Below are 20672 nucleotides of genomic sequence, written 5' to 3'. Positions count from 1 at the left end.
CATGAGAAATACTTAAGACTTTCCATCTTGCAGGATGGTTTGAATTACAAATAAGAAACAGCACTGAGGACTCAAGTTTCTTTAAAGGATTAACTGTCAGCTTAGGATTTAGGCGTAAAGCTCATGAGCTGGTTTATATTTTGTATTTATTTAGTGCACTTAAGAGTAATTACTGGATCTGTTATGATTTTTTTTTTAAGTTTTAGAAGTTTAGTGCTACTCCTCACAGAAAAATAAAGGACTACTTTTCATTAGTCTCTGAGGGTTTTATCAGGATATGGAGATAGGATGATTAATTTCACATCTACTATGAGTTTATCTATGTACATATTTGCACATTTTTTGGATATACTCTGCTTTTTCTAGACAACTGAAGATTGTCCTAAGGTGAATCCATTTTAAACATACATTTTATTTAAGAGGCACTCGGTCATATATTTGTTTAGCAAAGAAAACAGATGTGAATTTGAACAAGAAAAATACCTATTTTTTCAGGTTTAAGCAGTTTGAAGGAAACAGTTGAAGTTCCTTTGCCACCAGACTTTGTAGTAACAATAATGTCTCCCTTGTCATTTTTAGCCTGTCCGACCCGACAGACAATTTTACTGGCAGACATCCATTCAGCAGTTAGCAGACAGTTGTGCCCACAGATTGTCAAACCTGGGGGAAAAAAAATCCTACTGTGAATACTAGTATCTTTTGATATTCTGTAATGCAAATACATTCATGATGCTTCACATATTTTACATAAATATATGACCCTTCTCCAGTCCCTTACAGCCAACTACAGTGAAAGAGCCACGAATACATTTTTCAGATGTTCCTTAGGTGACTTCAGGTCTTTTGTCCTAGTGACACTTCATGAGACACATGAAGTGCTGCTTGAAGCTTATTTTAATCTCTTCTACCAGTTATGGGCTACTGCAACTTTTACTTTGTGCTGTACAATAGATCTTCTGTCTGCAAGACACTAGAGAACTGCTGTTCAGTATTGTACTTACACAAAACTTCCATGAAAACTGGATGCAAAAAAAAATCTTTCATAAGCCTACTTCGTATGACTTTGCATAGCACTGCAAAATATTCACAGTGAACAATGCTTCTTCAACCTTACTTGTCTAGCAGTACTTTTGTGGACACAGAAGGACTTTTTGGCCAAAAAAGTCTTAATTGACAAATATCCTGTCCCAATCCCTTCTGTACAAAATCCATGATGCAAGACTATTCTGCTGAAAACTGCCCTTGCTGTATGAAAGAATAGTCACATAATGTTCATCTATTTCCTCTTCTAAACTTGCCCATAACAGAAGCACAAATGACAAACTATGAAATAAAAATACAACATATATTTTAGCCCCGAAGCTCTCTTGTAGGTAAAGACTGTGACGTATTAAAATATGTCAAGCTTTAGCGTTAACGAACACCTCAACACCCAAGAGTCAAGATACGCTTTAATATAAGGTCCAAGGCTTCCTGGGGCTTCACATCAAATCAGTCTGACCCGCTGATCAATCTGATTGGATCAGGACTCTGGATGCTGGAATAGATGGATTGTTTTCTCAGATCTAGAATAACAATTTCCGTATTTCTAATCAGAGTTTCGTTGTCTTGAAGAATTGGCAAGATCTTAATTTCTATAGCATCGATTTGGAGAACAACTTTATTAGGTTCTTCTTAAATAAGGGAAAGTGTTTCTAGGTAGGGATGTTATGTCCAAAAGGACAAGGCCATACTAGTGCGTTGGCTGTACTGGAGTATAAATTAGTCAGGTATAGAAGTTCCTCCCCTGTTGGTTTGGCTTTTGTTTTTAATTTCTAGAAAGCTCTGACCAATTTAAAAAATACTCGCAGGCAGAAAAGGGTCAGCATATGTGGCTCAGTACCAAAGCTTCACACTTTCTTTTTCTCACAATTTAAGTCTCTGACATTACACAGCAGACAAATTTGGCAGTTTTCATGGTTCTCAGACATAAAACTGCCTTACTCCTTGCCAAAAAACGAAAACCAAAAAATTAAAAAAAAAAGGCACTGAATCTTACACAATTGAAAGTAAGTTTACTTGAGCCAGGACAGTAGATTTGCTTCCTAAAGCAACTGAGTAAGGAGAGGGGGCAGGGTGGAGGGCACGTGCAAAATAGGATACGCACAAAAAAAAGCCTTAAAATAAAAAAATACTTCGGTTGTTATTTATTTGCAACATTTTAACCAGGCTGGTTTTTATTTTTCAGAGGGGAAGCAAAAACCCACACATTTACAATGTACAGGTTTTAATTTTAGGTTATATTATTACATCTCCTCTGGTTCTAGGCTAGCAACTTCTCTGAAGAAAAATGGAAAAAAAAAAGAGACTGCGGTAGGAACTAAGAGTAAGTGAAAAAAATTGTTTGAACCATTCATAAAGAAATTTTCACCCTAGAATTTCAAAAGTCTGAATTCATGCTTAAATTAAGTAATACTTCAAAAATCAAGACTTGAGCTATAGCAATTTACTAGGGTAAAAATTTTTGAACAACTGTTTTAAAAATCCTTGTATCAATTATTTTCTACTCATCAGAGGTTCCTAAAGCTCTCAAGAGAGCAAGATCACAAGATTCAACACTTGTGAAATGGAAGGAAACAGCCTTTGTGTCTTAAAAGGCAAAAGAAAGTAAGTCTCTCAACATTTTATATACCACACTGAATATAGTATTGGCACAAGCCAATTTCTAAGACACAGGCATGTTGGGGGAGAACTTTTGATAGTACAGATACAACATTTTTTCCTCCAAAAAGACAAAAATTCCCTTTAAATAAAATTTCATTTTAATCTATTGCAGGGTACAAAGATCTTTGAGAACATCATACTCAGGTTCTAGCTTTTATGCGCCTTCCAGTAAATAGGCACAAGCAATTCTCTTACTAAGACTTGCCAATTTTGGTTAAGCTTATATACTGTCAATTTTACAATGCCTACAAAATACAGCTGCAAATGTCTTAAAAGACAAACTGAACCTTCAGAGCATGTTACAGGTATCTCCTGGATTTGACTTTTTGTACCATGAGCCAGAGAGTTACAAATAAAAAGTTTGTTTGGTTTCAAAGACACAAAGAGATTACTAGAAGGCGCTCTCCTACATGAAACAAAAAAAAATCATGTTCTTCTATTATGTGATATTCTGGTTTTATATATATATATATATGAATGTTTCTTGCTTTTCATTTTACTCTAATGCATCTCAAATAGCAGTTCATAAACTTTATAAAACCCTCACTCAAACTTCCTTAAATCTCATGCTTATAAAGGCTCACTTTTGCAAGTATTTCCATTAAAGTCACAGGGAGTATTTACATCCCTAATTTAACCATGAAAAGAAATCTTTACATGTCTGGGGCCTTAGTCACTTACCGGAGAAAGCTGAGAACTGAGCTAAGGAAAAAAATATGGCAATTTTTTTTTTTTTTTTTAACCTCACAGCATGAGATTATTAGCAGCTACGTGTTACAAGAGTTACTCTGAAAAAAAAGCTATGAGAAAAAAATATTAGCAGTTAAGTCAGCTGTAATATCGAGGAACGGTTCAGGAGATGTCTTCCTTCTCAGAATCTAGCACTGATCACTTCTAAGAGGATCTCATCAACAAATTAATGAGGTTATCAAAGTACATCAACCACACAAATACACAGAAAAACACTCACCTCTAACATCATCAGTTATTTGATTATTTCTCAATAAAGATTTGTTAGAGTACTGCAACCGTGTCTAGCAGCTCAGAAAAATACTTCTTCCCCTTTTAAGAGGCAGCAACCAGAAGTGAAGAGGAAAACTATAGTGGCTTATGCTTGGCCATAAAGTTCATTGTGGTGGCCACGAATGGAATTCAGGAATCTTGGTTTCCATCCATTACACGAAATACTGTTGCTAGCAAAGCCAAACAAAATTCCAATGGACTTCAGAGGAGTCATGATTCCACAACAAATTAGATAAATTGTCTCTAAGACGGATACTGAAGTACACACATGCTTAACTTACAAAAGAAATACGGGAAACTCCAGTAGTTAGTTAACTTGGATTTCCAGAAGATTTTACAAAGTCCTTCTTGAAAGGCTTAAGAGAATCAAGCAGCTACAGGGTGTGATCTTCAAATGGATAAATAGCTTGTTAATACAGAAATAGTGTTACAGTAAATGGTGTTTTTTCACTGAGGAAAGTTTCCACAGGGTATGTGCTGGGATCGCTCATGTTCAATATATTCATAAATAACAAGATAAAGGTTTGCTGATGATGTTAATTTATTCAGAATGTAAAGACTGTAAAAACAAGAAAAAAATGTGGGACAGACCTCATGAGACTGAGTGGACGCACTATAATGTAGATGCTATACAACAGCAGCTGAAATTCAATGTACAAACACATGATGCACACAGGCAAAACCTTAAATTCACAGCTACCAGGCTCAAACTGACTACTAACGCTCAAGCATTAAGTCTTAGGACTACAACAGGCAGAACGACTAAAACCATTAGCTTGGTGCTTAGCAGGAGTTGTATGGAAAACAGAATCCTATGGAAGAAATACAAAACAAAAGTGAGTACAGTATTACGCCACAGTGCATTCGCATCCTGAACACTGCATGTAACAAAGTTTATGTTCACTCACGATTGGTAGGGAAATCAAGAGAGATTCACTGAAGAGCAACAATCAATCTTAGTGTTCAGCACAGAATGTTGAGTCAGGCTAAGGGCTGATTGAGCAAAGTATGGTCATTCTGATTAGTTACACATCAGGCAGCATCCCCGAATTTACGGATTCAAGCGCATATTTATGCTCATACCATGCAACATAGATTTTACCACGCAAAAAAAAAAATCATCTCTAATCATATCCTAAATGCAACATTCTACAGTTTCAAAAGAAGGGCTTTTTCAACTTACCTATGAGGTCTGTAGGCCCAGTTCCCAAATTTTCTCCTCTGATTATCACTTTTGTCCATGAGATGCCTTCATTGGGAGAGATGCCAGTTACAAGTGGGGGTTGCCGTGCTCGAGACATGATGTCTATTCAGTTACTGAAAACTGAGTTGCTTTTATCTGTTCAGCAAGAAACAATAATTTAAAAAACAATAATTACATTATGTAAAAATCATTAAAAAACTTTTAAGCTGTTCTTCTAAAATGGAACAGAAACATGAATGAAACTACATGCACACACTCCAAATCACTTATGTCAGAATTCAAATGAACCTATTCAAACCTCTATTAGAAAGTTGTTATTGTATTCCTTAGCTTAGCAATTCTAAACTTTCTAAGTAACAGACTATGCTTACATATTTGGATAACTTCCCCATCAAAATTAGACATATTGGCACAGACAGTCGCACAGGAAGAAGCCCCCAGCACTTATTTGTATAAAGCATCAACATTTACATAAACTGAGAAAATTAAAATGTTACTTACAGACACTACACTAGCAGAGAATATCAACAAAACAAATAATACTCAACAGATCAAAAGAAATTCACATAAAATTATCGAAGATGCATTTCCAGAAAAGTATTCCTTTGAGCTTGAAATGAGGAGTCAACTCAAACCAGTTTAATTAGCTCTGTAATACAAACACCAACATGGTACACACATTACGCAGCCTACATTCAGTTTACTATGCCACTGATCACAAATTCCTATGGTTTATTAGCAGTTTCCTTTGTGCAGTTCTGCAGCTATAAGAAGCAGATGAGTATAACCTGAAGCACATTAGTTCCCACCACCTTCTCCACATTTACAACACTTACTAAACACAGAGCTGCCCACAGCTACACAGAAGTCATAAGGCAGACAAAAAAGGTTTTTTTAAGGACTTGCAGGGTAATTTTGCATTACCTATTCCATTTCATGGCTCCTGACTTCTTCTACTAAGACAAAACATCCTTAAAATTCCTAGTTAAAAAAAAAGCCACTTCATTTGGTATTCTGGAACTTCATAAAGTTATCTACAATCAGTTTCTAATAGAATTAGTCTGAATAGGAAAGGTAAGAATCAAAAAAATCTATAGGAAGAAATGCTTTTATTTCTAAGTAAATCCAGGAATGATGAAATAGGTCAATACTCAAAAACCTTAGGTACACATATAGAACACTTAAGTGTAGACAATTTTAAGAGGTCAGGTTGGTAAAAAAAAAAATAGTTATATAAGCCAAGCTTCATAAGGCTTCTCCTGCTACTTTCATTTTATGTCAAGATATATTTTCTATTTCTACTTGCAAATAATAGAGTCCATGAAACCCAGAACCTCTGTAAATCATAACAATAAACTGCAGTAAAGTTGCAGTTTCCAAGCACCTGCAGTTAGGATATATAAGAGTTAATTAAGCTATCTTTGTTTCAGCCACTTCTGTATATATAAAATACATTCATTGTACCATCATACACCACGCTTCTACACAACCTCCCCAAATTTTTCAGTGTTACTAGACAGATCTGCCATGAGGATCAAGAAGCTCTCATTGATTCGTTTCTTTCTTCATGTTCTATAGTTGGAATGCACACTGAAAATGAAGACTGAAATCAGAAAGGCAGGAATAAGGAGGAAGACCTCGTGGTGAAAGTAATCAAAGTATTTGATTACTTTCTATCTATACCATAGACGCACAGCAGGGCACTTACGATAAAACTTTACAGCAACTTTTTTTTTTTCTGCTCAGTTTCTGGATGTCCAACTTCAGAGCCCACAGCCATACCTGAAGTCAGTGCGAAATGTACCCTGAACATAGGGAATGCTGCACAATGCTCCACAATATTCAGGTCCTAAGTAACCACCTCAAATCTGTAAATACGTTTGGTATTAAGTGTCTGTTTCTCAGTTTCACATATTTAAAATAAGAATGCTATCACACATCTCAAAAGCTATCTTGAAGATAAATTCATTAACACGGAAGAGACATTTAGATATTCTGAACTACAGAATTATTAATATCCTTAAAGAACTTTTGAGACTACCTTTGAAGAGTGTGCAGATAATAAGAGATGCAGATTCCTATTGAACAAGCAAGAACACAGTAAGTTGCAGTGTGTGAGCCATGTCCAGTACATGATGGAAGTCTGGTAAGACACACAACATACACCTGGAACTAAATTGGTTTGTTTTGGTTTTGTGTTTTTAACTGGCAAACCTCATAATATTTCCTGACTGGTTGACTTCACAACATTAAAAATTACATTATGATTTTAATAAAAAATTAATTTCCCAGTTTTTTGCAAACAACAAACTAATGAAAAATGAATAAGTTCTATAATATCATACGGATGCTCTTCCAGATCTGTATATAAAATACTGGAACCTTTTACATGAACCCAACATGAGGCTAGAGAAGCGAGTAGTCAACAGATGCAGTCTATAACCTTGTGGGCAGAAGAGCACTGAAGGAGAGGAGGACTGCAGCAGCAGATTACAAAGAAATCAGCTGACAGTCATCTCCAACTATGGAAAAGAAGGTGGTGCTCTGGCAGGTAAAGTCCCCTCCCTCCTGCTCTCTCATGCCCTGCTCCTATTTCTTTCCCAGCACTGTTTTCCTCCCCATCTCACAAAGACAGACAGTTCTCTGTCTCACTTCAAAACCGAGGCCAGGTCCTAGTCTTGCAGCCAAACTACTTCCTGCCCCATCCTGCCGATTTTCACTCTGACTTTTTATCCAGAAGTTCCAGCAGGGAGGAATAGGGGTGTTAATATCCAAATTCTCCTTTCAAATCCAGACACCTTGGTAATTCCTCTTCCTTACCTCCCATTCCTCACCCCAAGACTTCTTGTCCAGATAGCCCACCTGCACTACTGTTGATCCACTTCCTTGCCACAGGTGAAAATAATAGAACCAGTCTTCTGTCAAGATCCCTAGTGCTGGAGTCACAAGGTTTGCCTAGCTCTCCTCTCACCTGTGCTGCATTCAAAGCTACATTACCATTGCATTGCCTGACAACACAATGGACACCACAATAAAAATAAGCTTCCCAGTTCCCATGGCTAAACCTAATACTACCTGGAGCAATCGGAATCAGAAATTGCAGGGAAAGTCTTGTTTATTCCTACACAATTCCAAGACGCATTTGCACAGAAGTTCAGCTCTTTCAGAATTTGAAGTTTCCTCTGGAGTCCTGAACAAGGAGGATGTTAGAGAAGAATCATGTGCCTAAGTCTACCTAGACCAAGGAGGATAAACTGCATCTATTCCTCATGATCTTATCTACATAGTCTTTGCAGCTTTTCTCACAGATCCTTAGCAGAGCTTGAAGATAGACAACAGTTGTAAATAAACAGTGGGGTTACATCCCTACATACACACCTAGTCACCTTCTGCAGGAAGCAGCATGTGCCTAGATAGCAGTAAGACAACGTTAAACACCGCTTTTACTTTTAAACAATTTTTTGGTAAAGATTTCTGTAGAATGTTAATCAGTAACATGGATGTAAAAAAGGCATCTTCAGGAACCCAGTGGCAATACGGAGAGGAAGAAATCTTCAGGAAAACAAGAAAAATAGAAGCTACGTTGGTATTATTTGGCTGATTTTCCCCCCACCAAAAAATGTTATGGTTTTCAGCCGTTGTTTCTTTCTTTCAAAATACCTAGGCACACAGGTAATTGGCTTGAATCAGTACCAAAACTGAAAAGTAATATTACAACATTTTTCTGGATTTCAGAAATTGTCACTAGATCCCCCTTCATGATGAGCTAAATAAATGTAATAAAAATGCTGAGCCTCCTGAGGTCTAGTATTTCTTCTAAAGTATTTCCATACTTACTGCAGAATTGCTTTAAAATACCCCATTGGAATGAGAATACCACAGTAAATCTCAACACATTACAAAAGCACTACAGCACTGAGACGCTCTATTATTATTATTTTTAAACAGTAATCGGTTTCATTTATTTCAAAGACTAAGTGAAAGAACTCTATGGAATCTGTCCTTACTACAAATATCAAACAAATGCTTGGGAGCCTTCAATTCATTTATAATATTTCCTCTCTTCCTCTTTATGACAAACATGTCAATAGTTAAAATGACTGAACTGCTTATTGGGAAGCCATGCCAGTATACTACTGGTGGCCCAAAAGCAAGTTTCTAGTTTGTTTTTTTTTAAAAAAAAAAAAAAAAATTAAAAGAATATTTAAGGCAAAGCTGAAAAAAATTCATTTAATGAAAAACACAATAATCTAATTAAGAGCTTTTGTTGCAATTCCATACATTGCCCTAAAGAGATGGAATGGGACAACTCACCACTGGAGATGTCTGCGTGGACACAACTCCACACGGGTCTCTCGCAGGAGGTGGAGGGGGGACCACCCACAAGCTGGTTCCTGTCGTGCCTGCAGTGTGCATTATATTAGGGGAAGAGAGAGGAGGTGTGCAGGCGGGGGGGTGAGTGGCAGGGGAGGCAGGAGGGAGCAGCTCCGAGCACAGAGGGGAAGCCATCCGCCTGAGCACTGCTTGTCAGGAGAGCCTGCTGTACTGCTGGCCTCAGCTTGTTGTTTGGTTTCAGGGGGGTTTTCCCTCTTTTTTTTTTTGGAGGGGGGTGGTGGTGGTGGTTTTCAAATTGAGGGACTTACGGGCATGGCATCCCACCGACCCAACAGCCTCCTCAACCCCAGCTGGGCAGCAAGGAACACGGGGAGCCAGCAGCCCCCGCCGCTGCAGCGCTTCTTCCCCATCTGCACAACACACACAGCAGAACCTGCACCAGAGTGGCCGCGGGGCCTTGGCAGGCAGCAGTGGGGCAACTGCCTGCTCCATTACTTCCCGAGGAAAACCCTCCTGTAGTTGTCCTCACCCACCTTGCGTCCTGCCCGTGTGCCAGCTGGCTGCACTTATGTCAGCCAAAATTCAAGTTTTTGTATTTCACATTTGATTTAGTTGCTTTTCTCTCATCATGATTTTTTTTGTATTCCATGTTTGATTTAATTGCTTACCCCCTTGCCCAAAGCTGCTCCCCACACTGCTCGCCCCCCCACCTGTGTGCCACCTCCTCCCCCTCGCCCTAATGCAATGCACACCGCAGGCACAGCAGCCAGTCCCCCCTCTGCCTCCCATGAGGGACCACTCGCTGCCACTCGGGGTTCCCCGCAGCATAGAGCCCCCAACGATGTTCAAGGGCTTTGCAGAGCCCACTGTGCAGCAGGGAGGACCAGTGGAATCTGCTGACCTGTGTAGACCTGTCCCCATGTAGAGTTGGCCACGTAGAGTTGTCCCACAGAGACCTGGCCACGTAGAGTTGTCCTAGACCCTCGTTATTATTCTAGTTATGAAGGTGCAAGGAGTTAGCAAGCCACTGCAAAGACCACCTACTACAAAGCCATCCTGAAAGGTGCCTTTCATAAATATCATCTTTGTCTTTACATGAGCTTCTAAAATAAACTGTCCTCTCATAAAGGTTTGGTTCAAAAAAAAAAATCCAAACAATTCTGAGCATTACAAGCTTGCTAAAGAAGAGGGGGCACCTTCACTTTTTGTCTTAAGAAAATCCACATTAAAAACAAATAATGAAGAAATTAAATATGGCCCAATGTAAGGGAAAATACAAGTCTAGTTGCTTTTTTGACTTTTGTAAACCTTCAGTTGGTTTAAAATGAGACTTCTTAAATGGGTTTCCCCATTCAACTTTCAATGGCAAGCAGAGAAGAAACAAAGTAAAATGCCAACAGCTACCATATCTGTTCTGTAAAGCAGGGTACTGCTTACCACTCTGGAAGAAGTACCACAATATGCAGTAAGTGAAAACAGAAGGTCAGGATTTAAGGATATTAAATTGGCTGGTAAGTACAAATCCCAAAGTAAAACTAGAAACACCACGAAGGCACAGAACTTCAGAAGACAAGTAACAAATCAGGTGCTACCTTACAAATTTCACCAACGGAAAAATTAGTAGTTGAAATGTTCTGAAAAGGAGTTTCTGAGTTCTAAAACAAGACGGCAAGTTGGTTAACTTAGCTGAAACCAACTGGAAAATTTTTCAGCAGTACTTTTGTCACAGACACTGACCTTAAAAGACTCTCTCAGAGGAAGACTGACTCAAAGTCAATGCAAGTACCATGGTCATCTAGCAAAGAGAATCTAAGCTGTCAAGAAGAAAGAAAAAGCCTATTTGTCATAGCTGATAAATTCTAAGCTCAAGCAAGCATGCAAGTCTTCAGTACCAGATATTTATTTGTTCTCACTCATATATATGCGACAATAGAATTTTTAAAATTTTGAGGCAGGAACAGCAGGAATGATCAAAGCATCACCCATATTCAAGTCACAATATGCCTCAGATGTTGTTGTTTACTTTTTAAAAAACAAACCAACCTGAAACCAACAGGTGAGGTTCTCTTATCACACTAACATCACAGCATTAAATGCTTTCCAAATGAACAGATTTATGAAACACCCTTTTTTAAACAAGCAATAAATATTCAGATTCCAGAACCTAGGTGATGGCCTTTCCACCTTAAACTACACAAACTTGTGCTTCTACTAAATAAATCTAGTAATTTGTTTTCACTAGAAAACCCAAAGAGTCCCTTGAGTACAACACACTACAACAAGAGTCAGTGAAGGGACACAGCAAATGACCCCAAGCACGACAAAGCAGAAAGCTTCCTACATGTTTGTACTCCAAACCATTTCAAAAAGATGAAAAACACTATTGCAACCTTTTCTGTGCTTTATCTTCCCAACAATATAAATTCAGACAGACAATCTACATAAATCAAGATTTAAAAGCATCCAAAAAGCAGCACTGTGAAAATAACTGACATTTATTAACCCCTCTGGAGATCTTCAGTGCCCTAGAATTTCCACAGCCTTCAACACTGCATTAATAATACAAAGTCCATTCCTGCAAGCCTGCCAGAAAAGACTGGGAAGTGAATAAGCTAAACAATGCCGAAATTCCAAGTGATATTAAGAATCTATGCATGTTTATTTAAATAATAAAAGAAGACTTGTCAATTTAAACAAGAAGTGCTCACGAATTTTACATTTGGGGAGGGGGGGACGGGGATGGGACTCTTCAAAACACCACTAAGCTACTTATAATGAAAAGATGAACAAACATAAAAAAGGAGGTAATTTCACCGTAACACAGAAAAAACAAAGCCTCATTTGTCTTGCCCTGTCATATCCGGTATGTTGATTCAAGCCAATATTAACACTGCCAAACATGTTAACCTACAGGACAATGTTACATGCCAAAATCAGTTTCAGTTTGGGAAGATACAAAAGTTTTGCAATAGAGGGGGCAAATGACAAAAAAAAGAAAAGCTTTGGAGTATTTCATGACATAATACAATACCCTTCTCTTTTTAAAAAAGGGCTACTGAAAATTCCAGTCAGTCATGAAGGGTGTACTAGAGGTTTGAGGTTTAGGGTAGCCAAGGAATAAGCACAGCAGTTTTGCTTTCACAATAGCCACACTCGCATGTTTCCTCACCATCTGAGATCCTGCTTTCCTTAACCCAGCAAGGTACATCTTCATGGCTATATATCTTGACAGAGTGAAAGCAAAATAATCACAGTACTCAGCGATGCCATTAACATTTCTGAGTCCCAAGGGATTAAAGGGCTGGACCCGAGGCAGATGCTGCAAGAGCCCTCGGCAGAGGAGTTCAGCACCCGTTGCAGCCTGGGCTGCAGCTGCGAGGGATTGACACCACTCAGTATGGAACCCAGCTCAGGAGAAACTCCGGGCACAGTTCCGGCATCCGAAATAAATTAAAGTAAACAGTGTTGCTCTCTCTCATCCACCCTGTTAGCAGACTCTCAGTTGAGCTGGAGACCACACACACAGACCACACAGCACCAGCTGAACTCACTCGCACGCAACATCTAGAAGCTGTCACTCTGCTGAGGAAAAAAGCGGGGCAGGAGTGCAAGTGTGTGTGTGTGTGTGTGTGTGTGTGTTTAGGAAAGCTGCTTGCTCTCTCCTCCTATCATTACGTTTTGTGTGGTTGGGAAGGAGGGAAAGAAGGGAGGGATAAAAAAAAAAAAAAAAAAAGACCTATAAACCTCACTAAGAAAACATACTGGTCTTGGCCTTTTGTAGTAATGATTTGCACTCCTCCTCTACTAGTTTAGTAGCTGATGAAGGGCTAACAAAGCATCCATTTAACATCAATTAACCTTCTATCTATCCCATGTCAAAAAAAAAAAAAGTCTAGACTTGTATAAATCCATTTCCTGACAGCATCCTATCAGTTATGATGTACAGCATACCTATATATTGATGTATTTTTGCATCAGGAATTTTGACACATTATTTATCTGGGGAGGGGAGAGATGCCTCTCAAAGAACAATTAACTGCACAAATGCCATTACAACATCAAAACTCTGAATTTTTCAACAAACATTCCATTGTAAAATGAAGTTTTGTTCATTAGTATCTTACACCATAAACAGCCTGAAGGAAATTAACAAGTCCGCGTATAAAACTGAGTTCGTGACCCATCAGCAAGAAGTAAAAATAGCAAACCTCTAAAAATAGATTTAAAAGAAGAATAATCTATAATACAGACGAACAGAGACTTAAAATGGGAGGTGTGGGGGAAATTCTTTGTTTCTTTTAGTTCAGAAAAATCATTTCATCTGCCAATTATATCACCTGTTCAAACAGAAAAAGCAGATTAAAACATTTGAAGAATTCTGAAGTCTACTTTAGTCAGTCTACTTTAAAAAAAAAAAAAGATACCCTTCCCTCCACTCTGCTACCATGAACACACATACCTCCTCCATCAAACTCACAAGCACACAAATTTAATTTAATCCAGGTACACAGTCTCAACAGCCCAGAACTACATAGATTTTGAGCTGAGGTGAAAATGTGACTATTTACCTAAGTGACAACAATCTCCAAGTGACACTATTAAACAAAACCATCGATACTACAATAACCCAAATTTGATTATTAGCCCTACAAACTTTGATTAGAACATTTTTGTTAGGGAAAACCTTAAGAAGAAATTCCTAAAAATATTTCACCTTACCAAATACATTTTCAAAAAAGTTAGTTCCATAACTTCACACTGAAAATAATTTATTCCCCCAATTTATTAATTAGTTCTATATGCTGGTTTATACTAGTTCTTGAATGAACACTTGTGCTAGTATATTCAACGTTACAGCACCTATTCATTACCAAGACTCAAGTCAAACCAATTTAAGTCTTCTCAACATCTGTTCTGGTCATACTGAATCAGCTAGAAAAGGTCAACAGCATAGAAGAAAATGCAATTTAAGAAAGTCTGAACACAGATGTTTCTTTCCAAAGTTTCTCCTATTTTCATTATAAATTGCATTACAACCCCCCAGAAATTAAGTCATCTACTTGGTTAAAAGCTTCTGTATTTGTTATGTGACACATCACTATAATCTAGAGACATTGTGAAGAAAAGCCTTAAACATCTCTATATAAACATACATACAGAAAAAAGTCAACTCAGTTTTACACAAAACCATATCACAGATGGCCATAAATCTCCCATTAATTTCTAAATTCTCACAAAGCACACACTTTCCAACATCTGCTTCTAACTCCAACATCCAGCAGTTTGCTTCATCTAAAGTCATTGTCCTTACTGTGCTCCAGTTAAACTGTTCATCCCCCTTTTGTTCTAAAGCTATTCATAACTTTCTGTGCATTATTTTAGTTTGTAGGAAAATGGTAAAGAATCTTACTACCCTCATCATCGATCTATCTTATGTTATTCACAGGCAGAAATTCAAAAACAACACTTCAAGCATCAAAAACTTTAAAATACCTTTATGCAAATACATTCAGAAAGGATCCAGAAGTTCAGAAAAATAAACTAAATAAATCCCAATAGGATGGGATTTTTTCTTCTAGATGAAAGAAACAAGACACCACAGATTTTTTTCTAAGCCCTTTAACTATACACAGTATTCTTTATAAAAACACTATATAACAACTGTAATTACACAGTTCACATGGTTGAAGTTTTAAGTTGGGTGCTTGTAGGTAAGAATGCAACGTTAAATTTAACGTTTGCTGTGCAAGCAATTCCTTTGTTTCGAAAATACTTAATAGATGAGACATGCACTTGTGTTACTGAGATTCCTGTATTTTTCATGTTCTCTCTCAAACACTTTTTTCTGGCCTCTGCTCAGGGAATCACTCAAGCCATACACTATAGCATCTTTCTCCATTCATATGCCAAACACACACACACACAAGTATTTTACTGTCCAAGAGTCTGCGTGCATAGATATTTTTCTAATATATTTTGGTCTGCTTCTGCGTTACATATTCTCAATCTTCATTTCCACTCATCCACCTGAAAATCCCATTTTCTGTATGGAATTATCATGCTTGCAGAGTAGCGACGTTGTCGTGTGAGAAAGAGAAGCTTCCCTGCCTTCTACACTGATGAAGAGGAAACACAAGAAAAACCTATCAGCTACATAAAAAGCTCCTTAACTTTTTGCCAAAAATCTAATGTTCAGTTTTGCAGCAAGAAGCAAAGTACCCATGTTAGAACCACAGTGAGACTTGAAGTGTCACAAGACTCACAGAATTCTTAAATAGAAAATTTAAAGTCATTGCTTTTTTAATTGAGGCATTTCAAGATTATCTCAGAAAATCAGTTTTGTTTGTCCTCAATATAAAAGTGGGCACTTAAAGTTCCTTTAACTTTCACTCAGCATAGCCCTAAATCTTTAACTACTATAGGCTTTTGGAAGAACTTGCAAATACAGGGTACATTGCTTTTGGGTTATCCACAAAGTGAAAGAAAAAATACAAGTCTAAATATATCTAAAAATCACTGATTTATATTGTAATCTGATCCACAGACGCTTTCACGCTGCCAGAGTCCCCACTGGCTTCTGTACAACATAGCCTAAGGTCTGCCTTTGAGAATTAAATTGAAAATCTGGGAATCTGTAGTTCTCTTAAGGTCAAGAGAAAACCAGACCCATTAAGGGCTTGGTGTCTCAGAAATTTTGTTTCCCTTCAAAACAAAACAAACAAAATTAGAAAGGAAACACAGGCTTTTACACCCATCACTGACGGCTATCACAGTATTTTCTACTGAAAATGCTGAACATACTGTCTGCAGATTAATTAACTTCTGCTGTCAAAAAAAAAAAAGCTACACAGACCAATTTCCTTTTGAAGAAAAAGCACTAAATATTTCCAAAATAACAGGGAAAAGTACAATTACAAACAATTTCTCCACAGGAGCAAGAGGAGGTGTTTGACTTAGTGTTCTTTAAAATGTTAAATACTTAGCTTACCTTTTCCTATGCAAAGCGTGTAATATACCAATCATACAATCCTTATTTTCAGGTATTTCTCTATTCAGTTTCTACAAAAACTGCTTTAGGTTCTTTCTTTTTTCTTTTTTCCCCACATCACAAAAATGAGTTCTCCCTCCTGCCCTTCCCTCCACCTCTAACTTTTGACATTGGGAGAACAACCCAACTGCTTTTGAACTGAAATACAGACAGGAATTCTAGAAAATAATTTTAAGGTTAAGGTACAAGAAAATTCTAATCAGCTTTATTTTTAAATTGATACTTTGCAAGCTGTAAACACAGACCTTTGCTTTCATGTACAGTGCCAAAGATGAAACAGCAATCTGACGTGACTGTGCTATGCATGTGCTGTCTAATTATCCCTCACCCTACAAGCACCTTTACAAACAAGATTTCCCCCTTTACCAAGCACAGTAGTTCTGCCTGGGAAAAGTAATTTGAAAGACAATGTTGCACAGCACAAATTTAACAGAACGTAGGTGGTCCAAGACATAAGGTCAAAGTTAAGCTGAAGAACGAACGTCTGACTTGTGCTAAAAGATATTAATTTAGCTATTTTCAGATTTCGAACCTTCAGCGTACTTTTAAGTACAGCAGCAGATTCCACTATTACTGAAAAACTCAAATAGCAAATAAATTCACTATAACATGTACAGTCTTCTGAGTATTATTTTCCAGTCCTTCATTGTAAAATGAAGTACTACTGGTTTCTCCTAACTAAGTAGTGGTGTACAGCCATTCAAAATACATTGCAGGTAGCCTCTGTCTGTGCTTCACAGGCTGGAGTACAAAACCGTAACTTTAGATTATTTCATAGACACTTTCAATAGCTGTTAGAATCCATGTTTTTAAGAACACCTTTTATACTCATTCAGTCTTCTATCACCATCCTATTGAGATGTTACATTTTTCTTTTCTCTTTTAAGTGAAGTAGGAAAGCAGAAAAGCACAGAATAAACAGAATGAAAAAAAACCTCAAAACCGATGCTTAGTTTCAAGCCCAGTGCTTAAGACTTACCGGATTTACAGCTAAACATATCAGTACACTGAAAGAAATTAATTAAGTATGGTTTAACATAACATATCTAAAAGTTTTCAGCACTAAAAGAGGTCAGTGGCCTCTACCTTTCTAGTCAACCCATTTATTTTGCTTTAGTTCAGCTTCACTGTGAAGAGTAGCATAATAAAGAATAGACTGTATCAATGGACAATTTCTTTTAACAGGACCTCAGGAAAACAATTGGTGGATTACATATTTTAACATCTTTGTCTGGTTTTGCCCCAAATGCTCTCAACAGCTAGCAAAAAAACCTCTCCTCATATTCACAAGAAACCCTACAACTCAAGAAAAAAAAAATCTGAGTACTAAGGATTCAAAAATACTTAGTGCACAGTACCTTTTGTACTGAAGATGAACCAGTTTCTCCATGCAACAATATCCACTGCTCAAAGGGTAAGGTGTTAAATACTTCAAAAAATATTAAAAAATAAGCCTTTAAGTTCATGACTTAGAACTTTAAGGGTTTCTTTAATAATTCATTTGAAATGTCCATTAACATAGACTGCTATTCAGCACTACTATCTGATAAAGCAACTACAGCATTAAAAAAACCCCTATCAATCTGTAAAAATACTGTAATTTATTGAACAAAGGCCATAAAAACACAAGAAAACTTTACATTTTGTTTAAAAAAACCAGCACATTTGATTGGTAACATGCTTTTAATTAAATAGTTTCACCTCTGACACATACTAAAAAAGTTACATTTTCAATACAGAAAAAACCCTTACTGTTACAATGTAAATTAATGGTATTTTCACTGAGATAAGTCATACCAGTATAGTGAAAATAATTGCATCCTGTTTTAAATGACGTTTAAGACAACAGAAATCTCATCTAAGTAAAAACATTGTTGTCTGAGAGTGGGTATAAATCACAAAAACTGTAAACTAAGCCATACATGGGAAAGAAATCATCAGCAGGACATGTCTTTTGCTGCTTCTTGCTGGGTCAGTGCAAGCTGTGATAAATACTGTAGAACCAGGGAACCAACAATTACAGAGCTTTTCTTCTTCAGGTGAGCAAAAGGTAAAGCAAGAAAACAGACCCGTTTTCCTAAGCCACAAGTTTATTTGCAGTTTATATTAAAAAACCCCCAAACAAATAGAAGTCCTCCAACTGTTTTGACAACTTTATCAAAACCAAAACCAAACAAAGTTCACAGTAATGAAACGCGCAGAAATCACTAAAAGAGAAAAGAGACTGTTTATTTATTTTAAGAATGACCAGAAAGCCTGGAAAGTTGAAGTGAGATTACAATTTTAAACCAAGCTTTAAAGAATGAATATTTGTAGTTTAGATTTAATCCAACGTTCTGTCAGAGTTTAATATTTCACTGGCTTTCATTTCAAAGCTTTCGCGTGCATAACTAGAAGCTGTTAATCCACAATGAGCAAGCAAATCGCAGGAAATAGAAAGGTGGGGGCGGGGGGGTGGGCAGGGAGAAGGAAAAACTGACAGTGTGGAAGGTATACTATTTTGTAAACCAATAAAACGGGACAGAATGGGAAACTCCCTTTTGGAAACAGGATCACCTCCAGTTCCAGACATCTACTCCCCTTGATAAGAGATCCTTTTCAGCTTCCCACTTAAGATACAGAAGGGGTGAGGAAGAAAGAGGTTTGGTCACACAGTTCACGGATTCTTCTGGACTGCAAGGCAGTCCAACTGAGAGAGAAATGCAGAACCGGGTAGGAAGTAAAAAATATATATATATATATATCAAGTCACAGAGGAAGTGTAACTTCCAGTTAAGTATCAATGAATAAAGCATCTCCGTCCCTGGAGACGTTCAAAACCTGCCTGGACATGGTCCTGTGTGACCTGCTGTAGGTGAACATGCTCTGGCAGGGGAGTTGGACTAGATGGTCTCCAGAGGTCCCTTCCAACCCTTAGCACTCTGTGATTCTGCGAAAGCAATCATTTCTCAATCAGTATATGTTATTTTGATTTGTTCTACATTCCTTACTACAGCACTTTCTTATTGTACTTGCCTAAGTACACATTCATTTTGGAGAGTTATTTCAGAAAATTTACAGTACCACTGAATGCAAAGGAAAAAAAAAAATTTAAAAATCAGACCTGCAAGTAACCAGCTCTTCAGAAGTGAGACCTCGCTTCTCCCTTCCTAGTTTCCTCTACTCCCCCACTCAGCACACCCACACAAACACTTCACTGAGCTGAACGATTTAAGACAGTTCTCGATCAGCCTCACTTCACCCTATAACCGCGCTGGCCCAGGGGCTCTGGGCAGGCGGACGTCCGCAAGCAGAAACAAAAGCAAAGGCCGCTGAACCACTGCCCTGCCCGCCGGCCGGCGGGGCCAGCCCCACCCGCACTGAACGGGGCTCCCTCACAAGCGCCCCCCCGGCCCGACCGCAAAACCTCACAGCCTTCGCCACCCAGCAAACACCCACCCGCCAGCAAGACACCGTGTGCCCCCCGCCCGTGGTAGTCACGGGTGACGGGGAACCCCACTCCCCCGCGCCTCCAGCCAGGGGGCTGGGGGAGGAGGGAAAGCGAGCTGCTGGAGCCGTGAAGTCACCACCTCCTTCCCTCGCCAGGCGGGGCCCGCCGCCCCGCTGCCGTCCTCTCCCAGTCCCTGGCCTCGGGGAGGCGAGCGGGGGCAGGCAGCCACCCGGACCGGCGGCGGTAGCCCGGTACCGACGCGCCCCCGCGGCGGGGCGGGGCCGGCAGATACCTCCGGGCGCGGGGAGCTGAGGAGAGGCTGCGAAGCGCGAGAAGGCGGGAGACCAGCGACGCCCCTCCGCGCCCCAGGGGCCGTTAACGACAGCTCCGTCCCCGCTCCCCCCCGCCCTGCGGCAGGGGCGGGGCTTCGACCCCCCGGGGAGCGGGGGGAGGAAGAAAGGGGGAGGCTGAAGGGAGGGGGCAAGGAGCCGGAGCTGCCGCTCTGAGAGCCGGCTCCGCAGAGCCCGGCAAGGGAAGAGCGGGGCGGAAGGCCAGAAACTGTCACTCACCGGCTGCCGCCGCCGCCACAGCTCTCGTATCCGGCACCTGGGGCAGCTCCGCTCCCAGCAGCGCCTCCGCGTCCGGCGGGCACAGGCACCTCCAGCCGCTGCCCGAGAAAATCGATGGAATGCGGAGCGATCGAAGTAGGACAGGGCGCGGGGACCGGCTCCTGGCCGCCGCCGTGCCCTCGAGCCCCGCCCCCTTAAAGGCGCCGCCCTGCGCACGGGCGCCTTCTTTCCCTCCCTTTCCCCGCCGCCATCTTACCCTTCCGCGGGTGGTGATAAAGGTGTCGAGGGCACCGGGAGCTGGTCCCCTCGCAGAAGGGGAGCAAGGGAAAAATAAAATATAACAACAATGGTGACAACAGC

The 20672-nt window shown here is 39.3% G+C and overlaps 1 protein-coding gene across 1 annotated transcript in view; it reads right to left on the bottom strand.

Moving 5' to 3' along the window:
* EXOC2 (exocyst complex component 2) overlaps positions 1 to 5027 on the bottom strand; it is a 113877-nt gene extending 108850 nt beyond the window's left edge. The window contains exons 1-2 of the mRNA XM_009948124.2: positions 4910 to 5027; positions 484 to 660 (exon numbers count right to left, since the gene is read on the bottom strand). Coding sequence (XP_009946426.1) covers positions 484 to 660; positions 4910 to 5027 — 295 coding nt within the window. The remainder of the gene's footprint in view (positions 1 to 483; positions 661 to 4909) is intronic.
* Between the last annotated feature and the right edge of the window lie 15645 nt (positions 5028 to 20672).

This window comes from Leptosomus discolor, chromosome 8 (assembly GCF_034619465.1).
Source record: "Leptosomus discolor isolate bLepDis1 chromosome 8, bLepDis1.hap2, whole genome shotgun sequence".
Taxonomy (NCBI): domain Eukaryota; kingdom Metazoa; phylum Chordata; class Aves; order Leptosomiformes; family Leptosomidae; genus Leptosomus; species Leptosomus discolor.
Note: the sequence above shows the minus strand (reverse complement) of the source record. Positions and strands in the feature narration are given on the sequence as shown.